The sequence below is a fragment of the Pleurodeles waltl genome, chromosome 6, assembly GCF_031143425.1.
Source record: "Pleurodeles waltl isolate 20211129_DDA chromosome 6, aPleWal1.hap1.20221129, whole genome shotgun sequence".
Taxonomy (NCBI): Eukaryota; Metazoa; Chordata; class Amphibia; order Caudata; family Salamandridae; genus Pleurodeles; species Pleurodeles waltl.
In genome coordinates, this window is record NC_090445.1 from 36758975 (window position 1) to 36786272 (window position 27298).

At 45.0% G+C, this 27298-nt stretch overlaps 1 protein-coding gene across 4 annotated transcripts in view; it reads left to right on the forward strand.

The window, feature by feature from the left end:
- Positions 1–1157: 1157 nt before the first annotated feature.
- Positions 1158–27298, forward strand: part of LOC138299119 (uncharacterized) — a 336990-nt gene continuing 310849 nt past the window's right edge. For all 4 annotated transcript variants that reach the window (XM_069237158.1, XM_069237159.1, XM_069237161.1 and 1 more), the window contains exon 1: positions 1158–1356. In XM_069237158.1, the coding sequence (XP_069093259.1) occupies positions 1284–1356 (73 nt within the window). In that variant the 5' untranslated portion in view covers positions 1158–1283. The remainder of the gene's footprint in view (positions 1357–27298) is intronic.

Below are 27298 nucleotides of genomic sequence, written 5' to 3' on the forward strand. Positions count from 1 at the left end.
GTGGTGAGGGGTCTGACTAGAGACCCTGTGAGCATGTGGGTATGAATGAGGATTGAGTGATAGTTTCTGTGTCATGTCCATGAATTTTGATATTAAGATATAATAATTAAGGATGAATAATAAAATAATAAAATTTTGACATCAAATGTATTCATTTATATTGCTATGATTATGTATATATGTACACTTTGATTTGCTCAACACTATAATATTGTTGTGAGGATTCCATTGCTGGAACCTATTCAGGAGGTGGGGGGTTTTCTTCTCTTTTCTTGAGCCTGACTAGAAAGGGACCACATGAGAACTGGTCATGGCTTGCCATTGTCTCCCCATTATAAGAGAACCCCTATCTCTAGGGGCCATCATGTACTACAATGGTACACAATGCACAGTACTCGTCCAAAATGGCCAACAAGTGCAATGTTGACTGTGTAGCCATTTTGGAATGGCATTGTGCATTATCTATCATTGTTTTACTGTTCCATGATGGCCGACAAGCTGCTTCTAAGCATGGTGCCCATGTCAAAACTTTCAAACAGTGACAAAAAAGTACAATACCATTGTAAGTTGTTGCCAACAGCTATGTTTTACTTTTCACTTATTTTTTATTATAAGCACAGCCTGTCACATTTATGCAGTTATTTCTTTCATTTTTCTTTTATTCTTTTCATTTTTGTCTTGCAAATGCTGAGTTTTGTGTATCTTTTTTGGGTGTGTAAAAACCACATATAAAAGATAAAAGAAAGGATCCTTGGGTGGATGAATAAAGGCGTGAGCGCAAGGATGCGTGATGGACTGTATGCATGATAAAGTTATTGGGTGTCTAAACTCACCAGTAACTGAAGAGAAATTTCCAGTTAGTGAGATGTATTAGCATTATCAATGCTTGTATCGCCCAGGATCTAAGTTCTGTTATCTGACAGTCTTGGGCATCCATCCAAAAAAATATAACATCTCATTTCTGCTCAAAGAGTGGTGGGGAGAGCTGCAGGCTCACAAGGGCACTTCCCCATTGGCTTTCTGTCTCCAGTCAGGTCACACGAGGTCTCAGACATTGCTTAAAGAGACACACGAACCAAAAAGTAAAAAAAAAAAATCTTGGTAAGACTTAGCCTCTTGCTAGGCACCAGCTTCTCAGATCTAAATTTGTCTAGTGAAAAAGGGTGACTTCCCCATCCGGAGGCTGGGTCTTGCAGCTGCGAGGAGCTTGTCGCATCTCACCCTGCGAGCTGTGGTTGGTGCACAGGTCTGCGCGGCGCGAGGGCACTGCCTGTGGAGTGGCCATGAGGATGCTGGGACATGGCCTTCTCTTGGGACTTCTGATGAGTCAAGCTGTCCGGTGGATATCAGGATCAGGTGAGAGCGCCCAAACATGTGAAGAATGACTCTGTTAGTCTTGTGTCAATCCCGAGCCACATGCGTGGATAGCTGGTTCTCTGAGGAGTATTTATGGGCTGTCATACGATGAAGGGGCCACTGGACAAAATGGCGGGCCCCTGATGCCACCATCAGTTCAAGGTTCTAATAACAGGGATACATAGGAGATTATTTCTGCTTCCAGATCTCCTTTAAATGTATTTGGGGTACTCGTCCACCCCCAACGGTGCCCTGCTTCCCTCCACCCCCCTCGTCCTCCTCCTCCGGCGGCACTACACAGGGTTTAACAGATGTAGATAAACAAACATCTGGAACTCCCCCGTCCCTGCCTTCCTTTAACCCCTCTTACTCCGACACACAAGTAACTAATACTATTGCTGCAAAACGCCCCTCGACTTCAACCCCAGAGCCAGCCTTTTCTCAAAATCCACTTGCACTCAGTAATGAATGCGTTTCACAATGTAGCGCACATGTGACTAATTAGTCCGTTCTAGGAGCTAACGCCCAGCTACAGCGTGTCCCCGTGCCATTGGGTGACAAGACACCTTCAGCCAGTGCTAGTTTTTTGCCTATAACAGGCTGCATGCTGGGACTGGAAGTTTTCCTTTTAACATTGTAGCGAGGGTCTGAAATGCACCAGCATGCATGGCATTGCCTCAAGGTGGCACACACAAACGTGGGAACAAATGCAGCCATGCTTAGGGCAGAGGTGCCCAAACGAACACAGGTAGGCTTCACCGGTGACAGGTGTCAAGTATAGACATTAACAGGGAGATAGCACAACAAAATGACAACAGTGGTTAATCTCATCGCACATGTAGGATTCATATATTGAGGGGTGCTTATATATCTAGGGTCAGGCCACCTACAGACCCCACTTTTCAGTGAGATTAAAATCCTAAAATGGAGGAAGCACACAATATATATACTTACTGGGTCCTCGTGCCCAGTAATTGCATTTAATTAAATGTTGTACTAAATATTGTACTAGTGGACAGGAGGGCCGGATAATTATATATATTGCGCGCTGTTCCATTTTTGGAAATTATTAGGGATGTAGTTGTTAGTATTGCGGAAGGTGCAGTGATACCAGATCCCAGAGATGTGGGGGGATCACTACACACCAAATATTTTTCTAACCAGCCATTCAGTAAGTAGAGAGGGCCATTTTTGCACCCAACTACACCTTTGAATACGAAAAGTGCTTCATTTAGATTATTTACCTGCATATCTATTTTACCTGGCTTTCCTTAAAATCTGGCATGGATCCGGCTCCCTGAGGCAAGATTGGACCCCACCCCATGTTTAGAGCATGATCTAGTGCTTGGGGGAGAACCCCAGGTGGGCACTGATGCCTGCAAGCCGCCAGAGTAGTGTACGCTTCTCACACTGCCCACTAGAGGGTGCTAAGTTCTCCCTGGTGGCTGAAAGCTTGGTCCCATATTGTGCTTGTTGGACTTTTTTTGCTTATGCAGGGTCATCCCCAATCTTTTTGCCTTTTGCCTCCTATTTTTTCTGACCTGTTGCTGTTGGCTTTTGAACTCTGAGCACTTTACCACTGCTAACCAGTGCTAACGTGCATATGCTCTCTGTGTAAATTGTATGTAATTGGTTTATCCATGATTGGCATATTTGATTTACTAGTAAGTTCCTAGTAAAGAGAACTAGAGGTGCCAGGGCCTGTAAATCAAATGCTACTAGTGGGCCTGCAGCACTGGTTGTGCCACCCACATAAGTAGCTCTGTAATCATGTCTCAGACCTGCCACTGCAGTGTCTGTGTGTGCAGTTTTAACTGTAAATTCGACTTGGCAAGTGTACCCACTTGCCAGGCCTAAACCTTCCCCTTTCTTACATGTAATACACCCCTAAGGTAGGCCCTAGGTAGCCCCAAGTACAGGGTGCAGTGTATGGTTAAGGTAGGACATATAGGGGGTCATTCTAACCCTGGCGGTCCGAGACCGCCAGGGCTAAAATGACGGAAGCACCGCCAACAGGCTGGCGGTGTTTCCCTGCCCATTCTGACGCCGCGGTCAGAAAACCGGGTCCGGCGGTTTCCCGCCGGATTTCCCCCGGCTGGGCGAATCCGGCGCCGCCATGGGGATTCTGACCCCCTTACTGCCAGCCTGTTCCTGGCAGTTTACACCGCCAGGAAGAGGCTGGCGGTAATGGGTGTCTAGGACCCCCTAACAGGGCCCCAGCCTGCTCTTCACTGTCTGCCTAGCAGACAGTGAAAAGCGCGACGGGTGCAACTGCACCCGTCGCACACCTGCAACACCGCCGGCTCCATTTGGAGCCGGCTTCAGTGTTGCAGGCCCCCTTCCCGCTGGGCCGGCGGGCGCTAACAATGTTAGCGCCCGCCGGCCCAGTGGGAAGTTCTGAATGGCACCGGCGGTCTTTTGACCGCGGTGCGGCCAAATGGCGGTTCCCGCCAGGCGGGCGGCAACCGCCGCCCGCCGGGGTCAGAATGACCCCCATAGTAATGTGGTTTATATGTCCTGACCGTGAAATGTTGCTAAATCTGTTTTTCACTGTCGCAAGGCCTGTCCCTCTCATAGGTTAACATGGGGGCTACCTTTCAATCTGATTAAAGTGTAGATTCCCTTTGGGAGCGGATGGACATGTGGAGTTTGGGGTCTCTGAGCTCACAATTTAAAAATACATCTTTTAGTTAAGATTGTGTGTTTGAAAATGCCACTTTTTGAAAGTGAGCATTTTCTTGCTTATACCATTTCTGTGATAATGGATGTGGATTCCCTGTCTGGGTCATTTTGACAGTTGGGCTGGCGGCACCTCACCCTAGACAGTGACACAAAGGGACCTGGGGTGTAGCCTGCATATCCTGATGAGCCATCTGTGCTAGGAGGGAGGGGAAGAGTGGTCACTCACACCTGAAAGGGCTGTGCCTGTCCTCACACAATGCAGTCTCCAACCCCCTGGTGAGTTTCTGGGGCCTGGCCTGGGCAAGGCAGGATTTCCCATTCAAAGGAGACTTTACTTTGAAGTAGGCCTACTTCAAAGAAGATATTGGGTATAAGAAGGGCACCCAAAACCACAGACTTGATTAACACTTCTGGAAACAAGAGGAACCTCTGCCTGGAGAACAGCTGAAGAGCTGAGGAAGAAGAACTGCCCTGCCTGTGACTGTGCTTTGTGGAGCTATCCTGCAGTTGCTGCTTCTGCCAGAGTAAGAGGGCAAAGACTGGACTTTGTGTGCCTTCCATCTTGAGAAGAAATCTCCAAGGGCTTGATTTAGAGCTTGCCTTCTGTTGTTTGAAGTCTCAGGGACAGCAAAGACTTCTCTCTGCCAGCACCTGGAGTCTCTGGAGAGTCTCCAACTCTGCCCTGTGGTGCCCTTCCAGTTCCTGGGGCCCTGAAAGGAGAAGCTGGCAGCCTAAAGAAAAGGAAATCCAAGCACAGCGCGCCGTGCGGGGAAAAGATCGACGCAACTCCGATCTGCGGCTGAAGAAACAACTCGTCGCTGGCTCCGCAGCTAAAAATCGACGCTCGCCAGAAACACAACCAAAGAATTGACGCACGGAGCAGGAGAAACGACGCGCAGCATCGCTGACAGAGGCTGGGATATCACAACCCGCGCTACGTGGTTTTCGGATCATCGTGCGGCTGGATTTCCGGCTCAAGTACCGCTGGGTTTATAAAACAACGCAAGGCCTGCCCGGACCTGAGACTGCTGACCGGATCGACGCACTGGTCTCCTGCGGAGAGAAGGAATGACGCGCCCTGACCCGACGAAAGGAGAAACAACGCAAGGTCCCGCTCGTGAGTGGAATTGTTGCATCGCAAGCTCTTTTTGACACCCACTCACCCGTGCGGGGTTATTTTTGACGCACCCAAGGTACTTTTTCAAGTAACAGCGTTAGTGTGTGTTTGAAACCACTTAAAGACTCTTTTTGATTTTTAATTGATAACTTGACTTGTGTTTTGTGGATTTTTTGTTGTTTTGGTCTTGTTTTGTTTAGATAAATATTTCCTATTTTTCTAAACTGGTGTTGTGTCATTTTGTAGTGTTTTCATTAAGTTACTGTGTGTTGGTACAAATACTTTACACCTAGCACTCTGAAGTTAAGCCTACTGCTCTGCCAAGCTACCAAGGGGCTAAGCAGGGGTTAGCTGAGGGTGATTCTCTTTTACCCTGACTAGAGTGAGGGTCCTTGCTTGAACAGGGGGTAACCTGACTGTTAACCAAAGACCCCATTTCTAACAGTGCTCATTTATCTCTGAGCCTCTGTTGGCTGAGATGAGTAGAGTCAGGTGTGTGCCATGTCTGAGGGTGGCTTTGGGAAAAGGACAGCACAAAAAGGCAACGTTCTGGTTGTATAGTGTTGTGAAGGAGGGGGTGCAGCCCATGATCAGTGGCAGACAATTGCCCTATAATTGTCATATTAGGGGTAGATTGTCAGGGCATATGAGTGGCTGAAGGGATGCTACACTGGAGAACTTAGGAGCGTGACTTAGGGCAAAAAGAAGATTGGGAAGGACACCCCTGAGAAGATATTGGCCTTTGTGGACTGAATATAGTTTTTGGGGTGCCTTGTCATTTGGGTGAGATAACACTCTCTACGAAGGTGCAGAGCTATAATAGAGCGAAAAATAAGAAACAAAGAGGGGTAGCCAGAGCAGGGGTGGATGGGTTTGGATGGACGACTAGCCAACATCATCCTTCATCGGTTAGTGCTCCATCATTAAGTAGCGCCTCTTCATCAAGGAGCACCACATTATAAACTATTGTCCACCATTATCATTCCATTATCAGCTAATGCTCTACAGTTACCTAGCATCCCATCATTATAGAGCAGCCCATCATCAGCTATTAACCACCATTGGTTAGGACTACAACATGATGTAGTGTATCCTCATCATCATTGTCTAGTGTATCATCATCATCATCTAACTCACCATCATCATCTACTAACCCATCATTATACAGCAACCCAGCATCATCTAGCACCCCATCATTATACAGCAATCCATTATCAGCTTTTAACCACCATTGGTTAGGACTACAACATGATGTAGTGCATCATCATCATCATCTAGTGCATCATCATCATCACCTAGCGCACCATCATCATCTAGCACCCCATCATTATACAGCAACCCATCATCATCTATTAACCACCATTGGTTAGGACTACAATATGATGTAGTACATCATCATCATAATCATTGTCTAGCGCATCATCATCATCATCATCTAATGCACCATCATCATCTACTAACCCATCATTATACAGCAATCCATCATCAGCTATTATCCACCATTGGTTAGGACTAAATGATGTAGTGCATCATAATCAACATCTAGTGCACCATCATCATCTAGTGCATCATCATCTAGCGCACCACCATCATCTAGCACCCCATCATTATACAGCAACCCGTTATCCTCTATTAACCACCATTGGTTAGGACTAGAACATGATGTAGTGCATCAGCATCATCATCATCATGTAGCACAGCATAATCATCATGTAACGCAACATCATCATCTAGCAGCCCATCATTACACAGCAATCCATCATCATCTAGCATCCCATCATTATATAGCAACCCATCATCAGCTATTAGCCACCATTATTTAGGACTACAACATAATGTAGTGCATCATTGTTAGACCTGACAGCTTTAGGGTGGCCATCTCCTAACTTTTTGCCTGCCTCCCTCCAGTTTTCTGACCCTGTTTTTGCTGGTTTTAGGACTCTGTGCACTTTACCACTGCTAACCAGTGCTAAAGTCCATGCGTTCTCTCCTCTAAACATGGTAACATTAGTTCCTACCCAATTGGCATATTTTATTTACTTGTAAGTCCCTAGTAAAGTGCACTACATGTGCACACAGCCTGTAAATTAAATGCTACTAGTGGTACTTGTGCCACCCACATAAGTAGCCCCTTAACTATGTCTCAGGCCTGCCATTGCGAAGCCTGTTTGTGGAGTTTCACTGCCACTTCGACTTGGCATGTAAAACTACTTGCCAAGCATTAAACCCCCCCTTTTCTACATATAACTCAACCCCGAGGTAGGCCCTAAGTAACCCATAGGGCAGGGTGCTGTGTCAGTAAAACGCAGGACATGTACTTATGTGCTTTACATGTACTGGTAGTGAAAAAATCACAAATTTATTTTCCACAACTGTTGGGCCTGCTCCTCTCACAGACTACCATTAGAACTGCTCTCATATAATTTTGATTGGTAGATTCTGATCTGGAAGGAGTAGCATTGTCATATTTAGTATGGCCAGAATGGTAATAGAAAATCCTGCTTACTGATGAAGTTGGATTTAATATTACTATTTTAGAAATGCCACTTTTAGAAAGAGGGCATTTCTCTGGACTTACTACCATCTGTGTCTTACAGCCTGTCTCCAGTCCATGTCTGGGCTTTGCTGGTTGACAGCTCCCCTTCTGCATTCCACCCAGACAATCACAAATACAGGACACTCAGTCACATCTGCATTCATCTCCATACTGAATGGGTCTTCTTGGGCAGGAAGGGTGGAGGGGCGCACACTTACATTTCAAAGCCTAGTGGCCTGCTCGCACACAAAGGACTGATAACCTCCCACATGAATACTGGCAGACAGGACTGGGCTGAAAGGGGAACTTATGCACTTCAAAACCACTCTTTGAAGTTTCCCCACTTCAAAAGTATTTTTGGGTATATAAACTGGGTCTCTGACCCCACCAAATAAGACACTTCTGGACCTACACCTGGACTCTATCATGTCAGAGAGGCTGCCCAGCTGCCCAAAGGACTCATCTGGACTGCTTTGCTGATGGACTGCTTTCCTGCTTGTTGCCCTGCTGCCTGGTGGTACTGAGTCTGCTGGAAGGACTCTGCCTTCCTCCTAAAGTGCTCTCCAAGGGCTTGGATTGAGCTTGCCTCCTGTTTCTGAAGTCTTAGGGCCAACAAAGACTTCACCTCTTCAAGAAAATGCTTGTGTGTTGAAAAATAGACACAACGCCTGCAGAAACTGATACAAAGCCGGTATCGCGGCTGGGAAATCGTTGCACCGCCGACCAGAACGACGCAGCACCTACTTCCCGACAGGAAATTCGATGCGCCTGGCTTGCTACGGAAAATATGACACATTGCCTACTGGAGCAATGCAGCGCTTGCTCCTTCTACCAGCGCATCAAGCATTCTCAATTCATCTTCCCTGGGCATCAAAACATCCCATATCACAGTGAGGAACCAAGACTGCGCTCCTGAAAAACAACCCAACCCCTTGTAGTGTAGAAAGAAATGACACATCGTCTGTGCCGTGCTAGAAAATCTGACGCAACACCTCATGTTTGCACGCATCTGCTCCTCTGCGGTCCCCGTGCGTCATTATTTATTACGCATCCCAGGTACTGTGTGTTACAAAGAAACAACTACTGATTGCTAAGGATTGAGACTCTTTTAAACCTTTTAAAATTGATATTTCAACTTGTGCTTATAGGATTTTTGTTGTTTTTACCTTATTTTATTCAGATAAATATTATCTATTTTTCTAAACATGTGTGGTGTATTTTTGTGGTGTTTTAACTGTGTTACTGTATGATTTATTTCACAAATACTTTACACATTGCCTTCTAAGTTAAACCTGACTGCTCAGTGCCAAGCTACCAAATGGTGGGCACAGGAAATTTGGATTGTGTTGTGACTTACCCTAACTAGGATTGTGGTCCCTACTTGGACAACGGTGTATACCTCTGCCAACTAGAGACCCAGTTTCTAACAATCATCCTCATCATCTATTGCACCATCATTATCTAGCACCCCATCATAATACAGCAACCCATCATCATCTAGCATCCCATCATTATACAGCAACCCATCATCAGCTATCAGCCACTATTGTTTAGAACTACATCATGATGTAGTGCATCATCATCATCACCAGTTAGTTCACCCTCATCATATAGCTCACCATCATCATCTAATGTACCATCATCATCTACTAATCCTCCACTATACAGCAAACCAGCATCATCTAGCATCACTTCATTATACAGCAACCCATCATCAGCTATCAGCCACCATCGGTTAGGACTGCAACAATATGTAGTGCATCATCATCATTATCATCATCAGCTACCTCCCCATTATCAGCTACCACCCCATCATAAGCTAGTGAACTATCATCTAACACAACATCATCAAATAGCACCGCACTATAATCCACCACCTCCATGTTTAACTACAGCTACATCCCCAACCAGTGTCCCAACGTCGACTAGCGCCCATTCATAAACTAGTACTTCACCATCAGCTGGCTAAACATCAACAAGTTCCACTTCATCTTCATAAGTTAGCACCATAATATCATGCCATCACGAATGCCCAATTATCAACTGTTGTTGCATCCCTAACTAAGGTAGAATCATCAACTAACACCCAATCACCCAATCATCAGCTTAAGTAGCAGCCCATAACCAACTCAATTAGCTCCTCATTATCAACTAGTGTACCATGACCAACTAGTTTCCCATCGCCAACTAGTGTTATAACATCAACTAATGTCCCATCGATAACTAACACCCAATCATCAGAATAACAAGCCCCAGTATCAATTCAATTAGCTCCTCATCATCAAATTGTGTCTATTATCAACTAGTGTTGCATCATCAACTGGTGACTTATCATCTGTTAGTGTCCCTTCAAGTAAGCCTCTTCATCAACATAAATAATGTCTAATTAACTCATGTCCCATCACCACTTGTGGTTCATCATCACCTCCTACCTGTCAGATGTGGGATAAAAGAGTACTACAAAATCAGAAGGCCCAGGTGCGATTTTATAGACACTTTAAAAGTGTAGAAAGTTACTGTAGCAACAAGTTTGACCTTTAACTTCAGGGCTCGAAAGTCTTTTGGCTACAATGGACTTCTCAACGATGTTCTCTTTTCCCTCTTCCTTCCTGGTCTTCAGAGCAGCGCATTGGGTGTAGGACCTCATCTTCCCCCACACAAAAAGCAACCTTGTTTCCCTTTCTTATCTCCAGGGTGCTTTCTTTCTATAATCTTTCCCAGGTACATACAGGCCTCTCCACTTGCTTCTGGAGGAATCTGGCCCCAACACAATTCCAAACTATAAGAGAGGAAAATCTTATACCGGGCTCTTACCACCTACCACAATCCAGCGTCAGATACACATAGTCTGTTTGAGTTTTAACGAGGTCATCCCATTTTGGGAAAGAAAAACGAGAGTTTACAGGGGTGTTTTAACTAATCTTTCAGGTTGGGCTACCTGTAAAATTAGCATAGTTTTTCTTTTGTGTAATTACGTGAAATTTCAGGAAAATTATGCAAAATTATGTCTAATTATGCAAATTGCATATCTATCATTTAGGGCCAGATGTATGTAGTGGTCACAACATACCGGTCACAATTTATGTGTTTTTGCGACCTGTGTTGCAATTTGCAAACCGACCAGGATCACAAATTCGACCTACCTCATGAATAATAATGAGGTAGGTTTGTAATTGCACTTATGGCCCAAGTTTATCCCTGTCCCTTTTCCCACCTGCTCTCTCTCTTGTTGTTGGGTTATTTAGGAGGGGTTGGTTGTATGACAGAACCACGCATGCTGGAACAACGCATGCCTTAAGAACGCGGTCGGAACCACAACCACGTCATTTCCATGCATGCCTTTACCATGCATGCCTTTACAATGAATTTTGTATTAAAAGCATGCCTAATAGCTGAACTACCCCGACCTCCCACCCGCCCTGAGCCCTGAAAAAAAACCTATCCCAATCCCCTCACCCTGCACCTAAAAATGTAACTACCCAACCCCCCACCCGCCCTGAACCTAAAAAAAACTATCCTGACCCCTCAGCCCGCCCATAAAACTTAAACTACCCCAACACCCCCACCCGCCGTGAGCCCTAAAAAATACTACCCTGACCCCCCACTCTTGCCCCTAAAATCTAACTACTCTGACATCCCCCCACCTGCCATGAGCTCTAAAACATTTCCCCAATAAGTAAACTACCCCACACACCCTAAGCCCTAAAAAAGAAAAACTATCACAACCCTCCACCCCACCCCTAAAAACCAAGGGCCAGATGTAGCAAGCCGTTTGAATGGCGCAAACACGCGATGCTCATTCCCAAATTGCGAGTCGATACCGACTCGCAATTTGGGAATGCGACTCGCAAATAGGAAGGGGTGTTCCCTTCCTATTTGCAACTCGCATCGCAATTCAGAGTTGCTTTGTGACCGCGAATGCGGTCGCAAACCAACTCGCAGTTACCACCAGTGTCACACTGGTGGTAACTCATTTGCAAAAGGGAAGGGGTCCCATGGGGTCCAATGGGGGTCCAATGAAAAAAATACCGAAACCATTTTTTTCGACATTCACAAAGGGGGAAGGGGCCCCATGGGGACCCCTTCCCCTTTGTGAATGTCGAAAAAAATGGTTTCGGTATTTTTTTCATTTTGCAACTCGTTTTCCTTTAAGGAAAACGGGCTGCAAAATGAAAAAAGAAAACTGCTTTATTTAAAAAGCAGTCACAGACATGGAGGTCTGCTGACTACAGCAGGCCACCATCCCTGTGAGTGCAGCGACTTGCTATGGGGTAGCAAAATGCGACCCACCTCATGAATATTGATGAGGTGGGTCTTTGCGACCCCATAGCGAGTCGCAGAAGGTGTCTGAGACACCATTCTGCATCCGATTTTGCAAGCGCAAAATCGGATTTTGCTACATCTGGCCCTTTATTACTCCGATCCCCCAACCCGCCCTAAGCCCTAAAAAAAACTACCCCAACTCCCCCACCCCTCCCCCTAAAAACGAAACTACCGTGACACACCCACCCTAAATCCACCCCACTACTAAAAACTACCCACCAACCCTCCCCCAATCCCGCTTACCTTACAGCATCCTCTTCCGATCATTCCTCCTCTTCTGTCCTCCCTCCTCCCGCCCTTCCTTAAACCTTCCCCTACCCTTTTAAAAATAAACTACCCCGTCTCCCACTCTAAGCCCTAAATAAAAAAAATAAAAAAACCCTCACTACCGCCCCTTAAAAAAAAAAAAAAAAGCCCGCCCCCATCCTAAGGCCTAAAAAAATAAAATAAATAACCACCCCTGCCCTTAAAAAAAAAGCAGCACACCACAATTTTCTGGCACCCCCTCATCAAATAGCACTCTATAATCAACCCCATCCTATTTTCCAGGTCTAGGCTCATGTGCACAACACCCCCCTGCACCAGCATCAACACTCCCACAATCCAGATGCTGGACAAGGCCCCTTGAGCAGCCTAGGCAACATTTCCAGAACTGATGGCATCAAGAGTACATCACTGCCCATCTCATAGAATAAATAATGTAACTGTTTCATCCACTGTGTCATTCCTGCTGCCCTGGAATCCCGCAACCAAATAGAGGATAATTCTGGATTGTGCACATAAGGAAAGTAATGACGTGCACTGGTACAATATGTATGAGCTGGGGTTGTTATTGAAGATCACTGAGGTGCAAGCTGGAGAGGTGGGTTTTCAAATCATTTCAGAGGTACAGGAGCGAAAAAATACACCTGATGTGAGAAGCGATGGCGTTCCAGATCCTTGCTTTATTGTTGTTTCTTTTGTTCGCTGCTAAACTTTAGGACTACTACTGTCTTTGCTTCTTGTGTTGTAGTGACCTTGTAGATGATGGTTTTTTGTAGCTACTGGCTGTTATGTGGATGGGTGTTGTTTCACTGCAGCAGTAGCGTGGCCTTAAGATTGTCTGAGAGCCATTACACCGCTGTTTTTTGGTGTGCTCTTCCAGCTAGGTAGTCACTGCTTTCCCTGTTTCTCACTCTTATCGCCAGAGTGCTTTCTTTCAATAATTTTTCACCAGCTCATACAGGCTTCCTTCATTGATTTGAGAGGAATTTGGCCCCAACGCAATTCTGAACTACAAGAAAGGAAAACCTTATCTTGGGCACAATCCTGTGTTAGATACAGATAGCCCTGTGGGAGTTTTCCGAAAGAAAACAAAAACATACAGGGGTGTTTTCACAAATTTTTCAGGAAGGGTTTCCTGAGCTTTAAGGTTTTGTAGGGTAACACCCAAGGAGCCAAAAAGAAACAAATCAACACATGTGGCTCAAGTGTAGCCCTCTTCCTTCTCCCACCCACTTTCTCTCTTGTAATCTGGTTATTAGGATGTTGTAATACCAGCAGGGGTGTCTCCAGGGAGACTTGGTGAGCCACGACCCCTCCCTGGGCCATGGCAGTTCCAGGACTTGAAGAGGCATGCTCACTTGGTGTGTTTCTGTGCTCCAGCAAATGGCACATCTGTACTTATTTCTGGAGTCTTTCACTCCCCTCCGACTCCTCCAGGTTTCTGCTCTTTGTCCTGGTCTCTGTCAGGTTCCCACTTTCAGCTCCTGTTCCCATTGGGTTCCTGGTCCCCCCTTGTCATTCCACGGACATCGAGGGCTCTGCTTCACTCCCATCGACTGCAAGGTCTTTGTTGGTCTTGGCCCTTTCCGCATTGTCACATTCAGACATTTCCTGCCCACTCGCCTCCTGTTTTGCTGAATTCATTTTTGTTGGCCTTAGGACTTTGAGCATTTTCACATTGTTAACCAGTGATGAACTGCTTCTGATCACTCCCTAAAAAATGGTAAAATTGGCTTACATCTGGTTTGGCATCTTTAATTCACGTATAAGTGACTAGTAAAGTGTTATACTATATATCCAGGGATGGTAAATTAAATTATTCTAGTGGGCCTGCAGAAGTTATCTGGTCACACACTTGAGTAGCCCCTTAAAACATGTCCTAGGCCTGCCACCACAGCCTTACAGCTGACCAAACTGTCAATTTGACTTGGCAAAATTAACCTTTTGCCAAGCCTGAAACTATATTTTTATTACATATAACTCACCACTGAGTTAGGGTCCTAAATAGCACAAAGGGCAAGGTGCATTGTATATAAAAAGTTAGACATCTTTAAGTTTTGCATGTCCTGATAGTAAAAATCTCACAAATTAGTTTTCACTACTGTGAGGCCCACCTCTCCAATAGGATAACATTGGAATACCTTAATACATTTAATAAATGATAAATTGTTTTTGGGAGCAGGTAGGAATACCATGTTTGGTGTGTAGGGAGATGTAATTTAAAATCCTTTTTAATTGTGAAGTTGGATTTTAAGTAACAATTCTGAAAATGTCACTTTAAAAAAGTTGGCATTTTCTTTTCCTAACCGTTAGGAGCCTGTAGCCTGTTTCTCTGGGTCACATGACTAGGTGTAGTTGGAAGTTGGCCTTTGTATATTCTTCCCGGACAGCCATACAATAGAGGGACCGGGTGTTGGCAAGATAGGCCATCCAAGGGAGGATGTGGGAATGGAGATGTGCACAGCCCTACTTGTATTTCACAGACACTGCCTTCCCTCACACATGAAGAACTTTGCAGACAGCCTGGGATCAAGGCAGGGAGGCAGGAAATTCCAGACACTTCTGGAGGGGGAAGACTCCAGAAGTTTTTCCCACTTGAAAGCTAGCATTAAGCATTAAAATAGGAACCTCAGACCCACTCTTCAGTTCACTTCTAGACCTGCAGAAGGACTTTCAGGGAACGGCTCTGCTGCCTGTTGCCTGCTGTGTGCTTCAGAGGACTACCCTGCTGCACCAAGAGGACTGTTCTGCTGCTGAGACCTCCTTTTCTTACTTGAACCCAAGAATTCCAGAGTGACTCTAAGGGCTAGTTGAGTAGCCTCCTAATCAGAGCCTTAGGGGCAGAAAACACTTCAACCATCTTGAACTCACACCTATACCCAGCCTGAGTGAGTCCTGACCCTCCACGTGGTGCCCCTCCAGTTTCAGACCCTTGAAAGTGGTGCTAAGGGTCCCCAGATAGCTCGAACCCAAAGCATGGGAATTTTCTGTCACAAAGTGGTCCGAACCTGAAAGGAGATCAGCACTTACCTGCTCGCTGATCCACCTAAGGTCAGCCTGACTTCATAGCAGTTGTTGCTATATTTTTCTCCCCAGCAGCAAATCCTGTTCAGCGTTCATCGCAGGAAGGGGTATCTGGCCTCATAGAGCCCTCACCTTTGTCCCGCTGGAGTTGTTCAACTTCGATAAAAGAGACTAAGGGCCTGATTTTGATCTTGGCTGATGGGTTACTCTGTCACAAATGTGACGGGTATTCCATCTGCTGTATTACAATTTCTTAGACACCACCAGCTATATTGCCTGTGGATCTTTACCTTCTACGACATTGAAAATAAAATCTTCTAATTCTGAAGGTAAGTGGAGTCCTGGCCCAATGAACTTTATGCATCCTACCCTCGCTCCATTACCTGTCGCCCATAACTTTTGACTTTGCCCTGGTCATGCGAGACTAGATGCCTGTGGTTGGCGCATTGGCCTTTTAGGCGCAATTTTAAATTTTGAACTTTAAAAATTCATAGCTCCAGTTCAACTAATTTCGTTTTTGTCATTTTGGTGTCAAATAATTTGTAAAAATTGACTGATGTATCGAAATAAATGTTGGATTTTTCGTGCATTGTCTTTTAATTGTATTACTGCATAAATATTTTCCACATTGCCTCTAACTTAAGCCTTACAGCTTTTGGACAAGCTACCAGAGTGTTAACCACAGGTTAATTTAGTGACTCTTTGTGGTTCACCCTGAAAAGGATTATGGATACTGTTTGAGTAGAGTTTCACCCCCTCAGCCAACAACCCAATTTCTCACAGTCTTACTTTTTATAATAGTGCATAAACATCATCAAACAGCACACATAATTATCTAGTGCCCCTTCATCAACTAGCATTCTATAATCAACTCCACCCTATTCTACCGTTCTAGGCCCATGTGCACAATCTCCCCCTACTGCGGCAGCAAAACTACCACAATTCAGATGCTGGCCAAGGCCCCTGGATCAACTTAGGAAACCGTTCCAGAATTGATGGCATCAAGCCTACATCACAGCCCTTGTCATAGGATAAATACTTTGACTGTTTTATCTGCTGTGTCATTCCTGCTGCACTGATATAACACAAATAAGTGATATGAAACCAAATAGAGAATAATTCTGATCTAGCACATAGGAAAAGTAAGGGCATGTGTTGGGGTGTTATTATTGAAGATCACTGAGGTGCGGGCTGGAGAGATGGGTTTTCTATTCTCTCCGTAAGTACAGGAGTGACAGAATTCACCTGATGTGTAGAGCAATGGGATCCCAGATCTTTGCTTTATTGTTATTTCTTTTGTTGGCTGCTTACCTTTATGACTGGCACTGTCTTTGCATCTTGTGTTGTAGATGATGTTTTGCTGTACCAAGTGTCTGTTATGTGGATGGGTGTGGTTTCACTGCAACAGTAGTGCAGTAGGTTGACCTTAAGATTGTCTGATAGTCATAACACAGGTGTTTTTGATGTGTTCTTGCGGCTAGGTGGGTACTGATTTTCCTGAGGAAAAGAAGATGAAATATGAGTAGGGCTCTCGGTTTTATGGTATTTATTTTTTAAACGTTTCCATCTGTATTTATCCATATTTATTTTTTGTCTGTCTTGTTTTTATTTATCCAATATTTTTGTTGTGATTTGATAATGAATGGAATTGCAAATAAGGTATTTTTCCACAAACTATGCAGCTATATATAACAAAACACTACACCACAATGTATGTATCAGTAGTATATATAAATATATGTTAACATATGCCTTTATTTAAGAAAATCTCATCCTGTTTGTAAACTCCCCACGCTGCCTACATGCTCATCTTTTGGCCTCGAATTTATGAAGAACAGGATGGAGAGACACTCACCAGAAGCACAATTCTCCCTTTGGAAATAGGTGTTACATGGCTTGGAAGGGGTAGCCTCCCCAAGCCACTGGTATGCTTTGAAGGGCACATTTGGTGCCCTCCTTGCATAAACCAGTCTGCACCATTTCAGGGACTTCCAGTCCCTGGTATGACGTGAAACTGGACAATGGAAAGAGGAGTGACCACTCCCCTGTCCATCGCCACCACAGGGTTGGTGCTCAGAGCTCCTCCAGAGGGCTCCTTGATTCTGCCATTCAAATTCAAGGTGGCAGAGGCATCTGGGAGCATCTGAGTGGCTAGGTCAGGCAGGTGACGTCAGAGCCCCCTCCTGATAGGTGGTCACCTGGGTAGGTGAATAATCCCCCTTCTAGGGCTATTTAGGGTCTCCCTCTTGGGTGGGTCCTCACATTCAGATTTTTGCTCTAACCCCTAATGGAGGAACGCCCACTTTGCATACATTATGCTTGGCGCAGGCACAATGTAGCACAAAGGGTTACAAAGTGGTGCCACGCATGCATTACACCACATTGTAAATATGGCGCAGTGTTTTTGGTCTTCTAACACCACATTAGCATAAAATATAGCGCTAATGTGGCATTAGAATGGCGCTATGGGCTCTTAAATATGCCCCTAGGTGAGAGAAAGCACATAGTGGGTTATTACAACTTTGGAGGAGGTGTTAATCCGTGACGGATATACCACCAGCCGTATTACGAGTTCCATAGGATATAATGGACTCGTAATACGGCTGGTGGTATATCCGTCACTTTACCATCACTTTTGGGACGGATTAACACCTCCTCCAAAGTTGTAATAACCCCCATAATCTTTTGAAGCCTTTCCAGAGAGAGGGAGGGTGTGTGTGTGTGCGTTTTTGTCTGTGTGTGTAAAAATCCCAGGTGAAATCTGACAGACACCCCACCATACCCAACCAAAAGCACCTGCACCCAACCATTTATCACAAAATACATGTATTGGGGGGTAACATCCCACTTACCCTCCCTGAAGCTACGCCCCTGCCCACAAAAGGCGATTAGACTATTTAGCAATCTTGTCACTTATGACTGAAAATGAAAGGAGCACTAAAGAAACCAGAAAGGACCAAACCCCTCCTGACGCCACCAATGAGAAGAGAGCCAGGAGAGCTGTGCTAGGAGCAAAACCCACAGCAGATCCAACCTGCTGGTAGCAAATAAAATCAGGGACAAAAAAGAGAGTAGCAAGAGGCAAATATTGCATTGAGAAATCAGGGACCAAAACTGGTTTACAGAGCATCTTCGTCTCAAGGAGCCTCCAAACAGCCTCCTATACCTACAATTCAAAAAGGAATTGACATCACAGGACGAGTCTCTGCAATGTCTTTGCTTGGGAAACTGACCTTCTCCAGTGGGCAGACCGTCAGCTTGGAAAATCCTATTTATAGGATTTGATTACCCCCATTCTACTTCTATGTACTTTGAGAGCATCCATGTCTTCAAGGTGTTTAGCTGTAGAGTTCAGTCTGTATTTGCCTGTATATTCTTACCTTCTTCATATTTTGGTCCTTGATATTTAGGCTACAATATTTTGGCAGGTATATCGTTTATGATATTCTGACATGTAAACCTTCACAAGAGCTCATAGAATGCATTCAAATATACAGCAAAAACACAGGTTTGACACACTGTGGGTTGCACAAAAATGTGGAGCCCCTTTTCTGCCATTCATGCTCTGTGCACCACGTGGCTGGCATAAAAAAATCGCCCGGTCATCACGAGCACCGAGGTGTTGAAACAACTCAGCTGGTGAGGGCACATAGCATAGGTCTGAGCGAAGCAACTGACAATGCACTGAACATGCCAAGGACCTTTTCCACTTCTGAGCCCAGGTGGTCTCAGGTAAGATTTTGTACTGTCCCTGCAAAAGTCCTGGTCCTGAGCAATGAGTTGTTGAACATGTGAAGGGCCTCTTCCTCTTCTGAACCCAGGTGGTCTCAGGTGTGATTTGGTACTGTCCCTGCAAAAGTCCTTGTCCTGGGCAATGAGTTGTTGATCATCTGAAGGGCCTCTTCTTCTTCTGAATGTGGTTGGTCTCAGGTGAGACTTTGGGACTGTCCCTGTAAAAGTCCTGGTCCTGGGCAATGCGTTACTGAACATGTGAAGGACCTCTTCCTTTTCTGAACCCGGGTGGTCCCAGGTGAGACTTTGGTACTGTCCCTGTAAAAGTCCTTGTTGTGGGCAATAAGTTGTTGAGCATGGGAAGGGCCTCTTTTTCTTCTGAACCCGGGTGGTCTCAGGTGAGACTTTGCTACTATCCCTGCAAAAGTCCTGGTCCTGGGCAATGAGTTGTTGAACTTGTGAAGGGCCTCTTCCTCTTCTGAACCCAGGTGGTCTCAGGTGTGATTTGGTACTGTCCCTGCAAAAGTCCTTGTCTGTGGCAATGAGTTGTTGAGCATGTGAAGGGCCTCTTCTCCTTCTGAATCCGGTTGGTCTTAGCTGAGACTTTGGGACTGTCCTTGCAAAAGTCCTGGTCCTGGGCAATGAGGTGTTGAGCATGTGAAGGGCCTCTTCCTCTTCTGAACCCAGGTGGTCTCAGGTGAGACTTCTGTACTGTCCCTGCAAAAGGTCTGGTCGTGGTGAGTTGTTGAGCATTTGAAAAGCCTCTCCCTCTTCTGAACCCAGATGCTCTCAGGTGAGATTTGGTACTGTCCCTGCAAAAGACCTGGGCCATGGGTTTTTGAGCATGTGAAGGACATCTTCCTCGTCTGAACCCAGGTGGTCTCAGGTGAGATTTGGTACTGTCCCTGCAAAAGTCCTGGTCCTGGGCAATGGGTTGTTGAGCATGTGAAGGATGTCTTCCTCGTCTGAACACACGTGGTCTCATGTGAGATTTGGTAATATCCCTCAAAATGTCCTGGTTCTGGACAATGGGTTGTTGAGCATCTGAAGGACCTCTTCCTCTTTTGAACCCAGGTGGTCTCAAGTGAAATTTGGTACTGTCCCTGCAGTTGTCCTTGGCAATGGGTTGTTGAGCATGTGAAGGACATCTTCCTTGTCTGAACCCAGGTGGTCTCAAGTGAGATGTGGTACTGTCCCTGCAAAAGTCCTGGTCCTGGGCAATGAGTTGTTGAACTTGTGAAGGGCCTCTTCCTCTTCTGAACCCAGGTGGTCTCAGGTGTGATTTGGTACTGTCCCTGCAAAAGTCCTTGTCTGTGGCAATGAGTTGTTGAGCATGTGAAGGGCCTCTTCTCCTTCTGAATCCGGTTGGTCTTAGCTGAGACTTTGGGACTGTCCTTGCAAAAGTCCTGGTCCTGGGCAATGAGGTGTTGAGCATGTGAAGAGCCTCTTCCTCTTCTGAACTCAGGTGGTCTCAGGTGAGATTTTGGTACTGTCCCCGCGAAAGTCCTGGTCCTGGGCAAAGAGCTGTTGAGTATGTGAAGGGCCCCTTCCTCGTCTGAACCCAGGTGGTGTCAGGTGAGATTTTGGTACTGTCCATGCAGTAGTGCTGGTCTAGGAGCTTAGAGACAGCTATATGATGTTCTGAATGGTAAAAGCATAGACATAATTTAAAATGATAGACTAAGGGCCAGATGTAGCAAGATATGCTTTTGCGAGTTTGAAATTGCGAGTCGGTGCAACTCGCAATTTCAGACTCGCAAAAGCATATACAGAATGGTGTCTCAGACACCTTCTGCGACTCGCTATGGGGTTGCAAAGACCCACCTCATTAATATTAATGAGGTGGGTCGCTTTTTGCGACCCCACAGCGAGTCCCTGCACTCACAGGGATGGTGGCCTGCTGAAGGCAGCAGACCTCCATGTCTGTGACTGCTTTTTAAATAAAGCAGCTTTTTATTCATTTTGCAGCCCATTTTCCTTAAAGGAAAACGAGTTGCAAAATGAAAAAAATACCGAAACCATTTGGTTTCGTTTTTCCAGAGTAGGCATGGGACCCCCTCCCTTTCGCGAATGGGTTACCACCAGTGTGACACTGGTGGTAACTGCGAGTTGCTTTGCGACCGCATTCGCGATCACAAAGCAAGTCTGAATTGCGATGCGAGTCGCAAATAGGAAGGGAACACCCCTTCCTATTTGCGAGTCGCATTCCCAAATTGCGAGTCGGTACCGACTCGCAATTTGGGAATGAGCATCGCGGGAGGCCGTTTGCATGGCGCAAACTGCTTTTTTCGCAGTTTGCGACATGCAAACGGCTTGCTACATCTGGCCCTTAATAACTGTAAATGGGTTTAACTGTGCCTTGACAAAAACAGGCCCATATGCCTAGTATTCCAATCTGAAATATAAGCTGTGATCAAACGTACATGAGCTTAAGTGCTAAGTTTTAAGTAAGTAACTACAGCAAGCACATAGTAAAGTAAAAATAATTAGACATACTGTACCTTTGAATGTATTTGCTGCTACGTTTATGTTGTTAAAGGTGTCACATTTCTACTGTTCAGAAGGCTCTGAACAGATCCTGTCCTGTCCACCTGTAAATGGGGACTCGTGACACTAATGTGCTGCTTTCCTGCACGCCTGCTGTGAAAGATGATGAACACTGCACGTGCTTCACTCACCTTGAGTCTGAGTTAGACACTAGCAGTGCAAAACTGCACTCAGCTGCCCTTGCTTACAGAAACAGGATGCTTGCAGCAACACCAAAGTAGGTTTCCTGTGACCTTTATCAGATGCAAAACCATTTTCGATGAAAATGGGGGCATGAGATATTGCAGGCATTGCAAATGTCATGATTTTAATTAGGAAGCCAAAATGAGAGACGTTGGAACTTTGTTCTACTTTTTGAAGTTTTTGCAAGTATTAATCAAAGTATATGGGGAGAATCTTTGCAACTCTGCAGTTTTAGTTCTGTCATTCTTTTCGTTGGAGTCTTGATTCTTGCCATAAGGTTTTTCTTTTTAATATGGCATGTGGGAAGTGACAATGAGTTGTTGCCAAGGTCAGATTCGTTTAATAATGTATTTGTGTTAGATGCTTCTGAGGTGCCCAACGTGTAATAGGCGCCTTCGACAGACGAGGTGAATCTTGACTGTGATTAAAGGAGATCTTTGAGGATGGTGAAGTCACTGGGGAGTGAGGATTTGCACTCTTTTGTTCCTTAATCTTTGTGGTACTCCGCACAGCTCGGTGCAGCGATGAGATTCGTGATTAGTAGGTTCAGTGGAAAGTGTATGTTGACATCTATGTGCCACCAGTTTTGGCTTCTGATGTGATGTGTTAGTGAATGTAAGTTGTATTCAAGTATGTCCTGTGCTCGAAAGATGGGGATTCATACCAGACCCTGGACTCGGCACCTGCAGCTCCTTGTTGACGGTAAAGAGATCACTGTGCTAGTTTAGAAGGCTTGCAGCTTTTGAACTGGAATTAACAAAATTATCTCAGTGTCAACAAAACAGTAGTCTGCTTACCTATTTACATAAAATAAAAACATCTGAAACTCTGCATGTTACACAATATGGTTTGCAGCAGGCACACCAACCCTCTATGCTACTTTATGAGTCAGAAATGTGATTGGATAAAACACAGAACTTGCCAAAAACCGCATTAACCCCCAGAGGTATTTTATCAAATTGCTAGACAAACAAAGGTTTCTGCAGCAGGTGTCTTAACCATGTAAGATATTTTAAAATACAGACCAATTAGGTATGCTAGAACAGAGTTGCTGTCACATTAGTTCTTATTCATGGAGTTTATCTAGTGGTCGCCAGGAGTTGCAGCAGCGACCCCTGACCTTCCCCTTGCGACCTCTGGCACTGCCATTGCAACCCCTTTCCTCAGAGGTGGCAAAATCAGTGCCCAGGAGTATTTGGGGGCATATTTATACTCCGTTTGCGCCGAATTTGCGTCGTTTTTTTCGACGCAAATTCGACGCAAAACTAACTCCATATTTATACTTTAGCGTTAGACGCGTCTAGCGCCAAAGTTCATGGAGTTAGCGTCATTTTTTGGCGTGGACACCTCCCTTGCGTTAATGATATGCAAGGGAGGCGTTCCCGTCCTAAAAAATGACTCCGAGGCATGTGCGTGGTATTTATACTCCCGGGCAAAAATGACGCCCGGGAGTGGGCGGGGCAAAAAAACCCGCATTTGCGCCTCTTTTTAACGCCTGGGTCAGGGCAGGCGTTAAGGGACCTGTGGGCTCAGAAGGAGCCCAGAGGTGCCCTCCCCTGCCCCCAGGGACACCCCCTGCCACCCTTGCCCACCCCAGGAGGACACCCAAGGATGGAGGGACCCATCCCAGGGAAGAAAAGGTAAGTTGGGGTAAGTATTATTATTATTTTTTTTTGTGGCATAGGGGGGCCTGATTTGTGCCCCCCTACATGCCACTATGCCCAATGACCATGCCCAGGGGACATAAGTACCCTGGGCATGGCCATTGGGCAAGGGGGCATGACTCCTGTCTTTGCTAAGACAGGAGTCATGTTGATGGGGGATGGGCGTCGTAAAAAAATGGCGCAAATCGGGTTAAGACGATTTTTTTGCCTCAACCTGACTTGCACCATTTTTAGACGCCCATACGCCATTTTCCCCCTACGCCGGCGCCGCCTGGTGTACGTCGTTTTTTTCCACGCACACCAGGCAGCGCCGGCGGCTAACGCCGGCTAACGTCATTGAATAAATACGGCGCCCGCATGGCGCTTCAGAATGGCGTTAGCCGGCGCTAATTTTTTTGACGCAAAACTGCGTTAGCGCAGTTTTGCGTCAAAAAGTATAAATATGGCCCTTGGTATTTCCAGCGTCAGACTCCATTAGCGTTTCTGCTCATTTTTATTAATTATATTATATTAATTAATAGTCCATTATTCACTATTAGTGTAGTAAAACGTGGAGCAGCAGAATCTGGAACTGACCTTCACTGGTGTTTAAGGTAAGAAAAATAAAATGGCGTGAAATGAATGTTGTGTATGTCCCTGTGAGTGAGATTGAATTTGACTGAGAGAGTGTGTGTGTGTGAGCATTTGTGTTTGCTTGCAGGATCGTGTGTGTGAGTAAAAGTAAGTGAGTAAGAGTGAGCGAGAGAATGCAAATGAGTGAATCAGGGTAAGAGTGAGTGCAAGAGACTGAGTGAAAATGAAGGCGTGCAGGTGAGCGCTGATGAGTGAGCAAGACTGAGTGTAAGTGAATGAGTGTAAGTGAATGTAAGTAAGCATAAGTGAGAATATGTTATGCTTGCAAGTCTGATGTTGGACCTGGCATGCTTCTTGGCAAAATGATGGCACTAGCATACAGGAGAAGATACTCGTAAATGGGATACAGCAAAATGCTAGAGCTGGCCACTCTATAGGTCAATTTTGGCATGGTGCACCCGCGGAAAAATGTCAGCAATGATGCAACGGAGAAAATACTTGGCATCGGTGACACCTGTGGCAAATTGCTGATGCTGGCACAGTGGAGGAAATTCTTAGCATATGGGAGGACAACGAGTCATATGTCAAGGGGCCATCCATGACAAATTGTCATTTAAAAGACGTAACTCTTTATATTAGGACCCCGATAGTACCTGGACCGCCATATTAGCAAAGATCTGCCACTGGAAAATTGTATGTAATGCTCCGGCAAAAGGGGCGCCCATACCAAAATGCTGACCCTAGCAATGGAGGTAACTTTTGACATGGGGCACACGTGTGACATTTTAAAAACATAAATGTGTTAATTCCTTGTGACTGTCAGATTTCAAGTAGCTTGGCACACCATGAAAGACTTGAAGTGCACTATTAAAGCCTATTTTTTTCAACCTTTTCCCAGGGGAGAGAAAGCCCACTCTCCAGTCTCCACTAGATGACACCAGACTCAATTTGCTTGCTTACTACAATTCAAGTAACTTAACATATTATATACACACATTTACACAGATTATATCCAAAAAATAAACATTTTTTTGTGTTATATTATTCATGAAGCTATTATGGAAATTCACCAATGTTAATTATTGTGATGTCATTGGGATTAAGGTCATGTGACATCACTGTTTAGGATGATTCAAAGGTCATATGATGTCACTTCCTGTGACATCATTAAGGTCAAAAGGTATATGATGTCACTTCCACTACCCCTAGCATTTTGGTGAATCGACGTCCATGTCCTTGCTGCCAATTTCTTAGCAGCAGATTTCTTGAGAAAAATAATAAATGCATATATTGACTGTCAACTGGTTTTAAAGCTCCGCACCACGTGACTTCACCCCTTTCTTGTGCTACACCTTGATTCCTAGAGTAAATTGTTTCCAATTCCAGCACTGAGTATGTCTACTGGGCTCACTTTGAAAGCTCTTAGTTCTTGCTTGAATACAGTTGGTTGACCTGAGCGGAGCTTAAGGTGTAAGTAGACTGTGCATGACGTTAAGCAGGAAAGAAGGGTGATCACCTCAATTCAGATGCAGTGGAAATTAATGAAAGAGGTAAAAATCCAATTGAGGCAGTTGTCGTTGTTGTGGGCAGGCTGTGAGACGTTGGTTGTGGGTTAGTGTGTTAAGAAGTCTTCTTTTATTTGTTGTGCATTTGTCTCCTGGGAGGTTGAAGTCTTAAAGAAGCATGATCTAAGAATGGCTGATGGAGGTGGTGATGAAAATGTCTGTTAGCATTGGACCTGTAGGTCATTCAGAAGGTGGCTATCTGATCACCTAACAGAGGGAGTGGATGGACAATCTATATGGAGGTGAAAGAAGAGGGTTAATGAAAAGGGCCTGCAGCCACATATGCAAGGCTCTCCCCAGTCTTGACTATCTATTTATGAGAGTGAGGGTGTAGTTTAAGTTGACTAGAACTTCAGTGGTGTGTTGGGATCCGTGATTAACTCTTTTCGAGGTTCTGTGTAATGATGGGGCACTGTTCTTCCATGACCCTTGAGTGTATGAGGTTGTAGCAGTTGCAGGTTTGTGTAGGATTGTGTGGTTATTGAACCTCAGCCACGCTCATAGTTGGAATTGTACTATGATTCTGATTATCTGATTTTCATAGCAACATTAAGCAGGCAGTGATGGGGATGAGTGTGGTATTTTATTATTGTATCAGTAGCTTAGTATCCTACCTCTTGCCTGCACAAGGTTACTGAATTCCTTATTCAGTTTTGGAATGTTTATGTTCAAAGATCTGTGAGTTGTCCCTGGTGTCGGAGCTACCAGTCATGTCCTCCGCTCCTGGGAACCAATTTGAAGATCAAATTTGTTCTCCAGCTCACACCATCTCAGTGTGCCTTCTTCTATTTGGCAACAAAGAGAACTGACTCCTAGCTGTGCATATGAATTGCTGATGACATATCCACCTGCTTCTGCCTCCACTGTTCAGTTTCATTTTGCTTGGTGTATGGTTCAGTTGATACCTCTGATGTGCCCTTGCCATGGTTCACATTCAGACGTCCTTGGTGTATTATTGGAGTTAGGTGTTTCCTGCTCTTTATGTCTCTCTTTGCATCATCAGCAGTGCTGTGACTCCTCAGCTCACCTTCAGCCATCCAACCCTGACATGCCTAGTACCACCATTTTGGTTCAATTATTCTGTGCCATGTTTTGTCTTTATACAACCAATTTTAAAGTAATGCCTGCCTCAATCTTTGTTTTGATGTTCCTTCACACATTTACCATTGAGGAGTTGGCCGCTACGGCCATTTTCCAGAGGCATCTGTCTCATTAGTGTGGCTCATACAGTTTCAAGGTACCTTCCATCACCAGTATTTACTGCCACAGCCTATTTGCAGGTGCTGTTTCTTCTTTGGATTTTACATTGCCATTTTATACATTGTTAATAGTCTCAATAGCCTAACACCAGTGTTTATTGCCAAGATGCAGTATTATACTCCTCTTCCACTACTCCAAAGTTCTGGTCACCAACCAATGTAGTGGAGTAAGTGGTCAGGGTTGTTTAATAATTTAATGGAGGCTATTGAAGACAATTCTTTTTCTGTGAACAGGAAGAAAGACTTATTGTTGAATTCCATTGGTACAGAAGCACAGGAAATTTTTGATCATCTTCCTGTTTTACCCCGCCACAATGTATTTAAGAGTATGATGAATTCAATGAGACTTTAGATAGACTCAAGCTACATTTTAATGTTGAACCACATGTTGTCAGGGAACGTTTCCATTTTTATTTGGGGCCTCAATTGTCTACTGTGTCTATAGAGAATTATGTAGTGGCTTGGATATATTG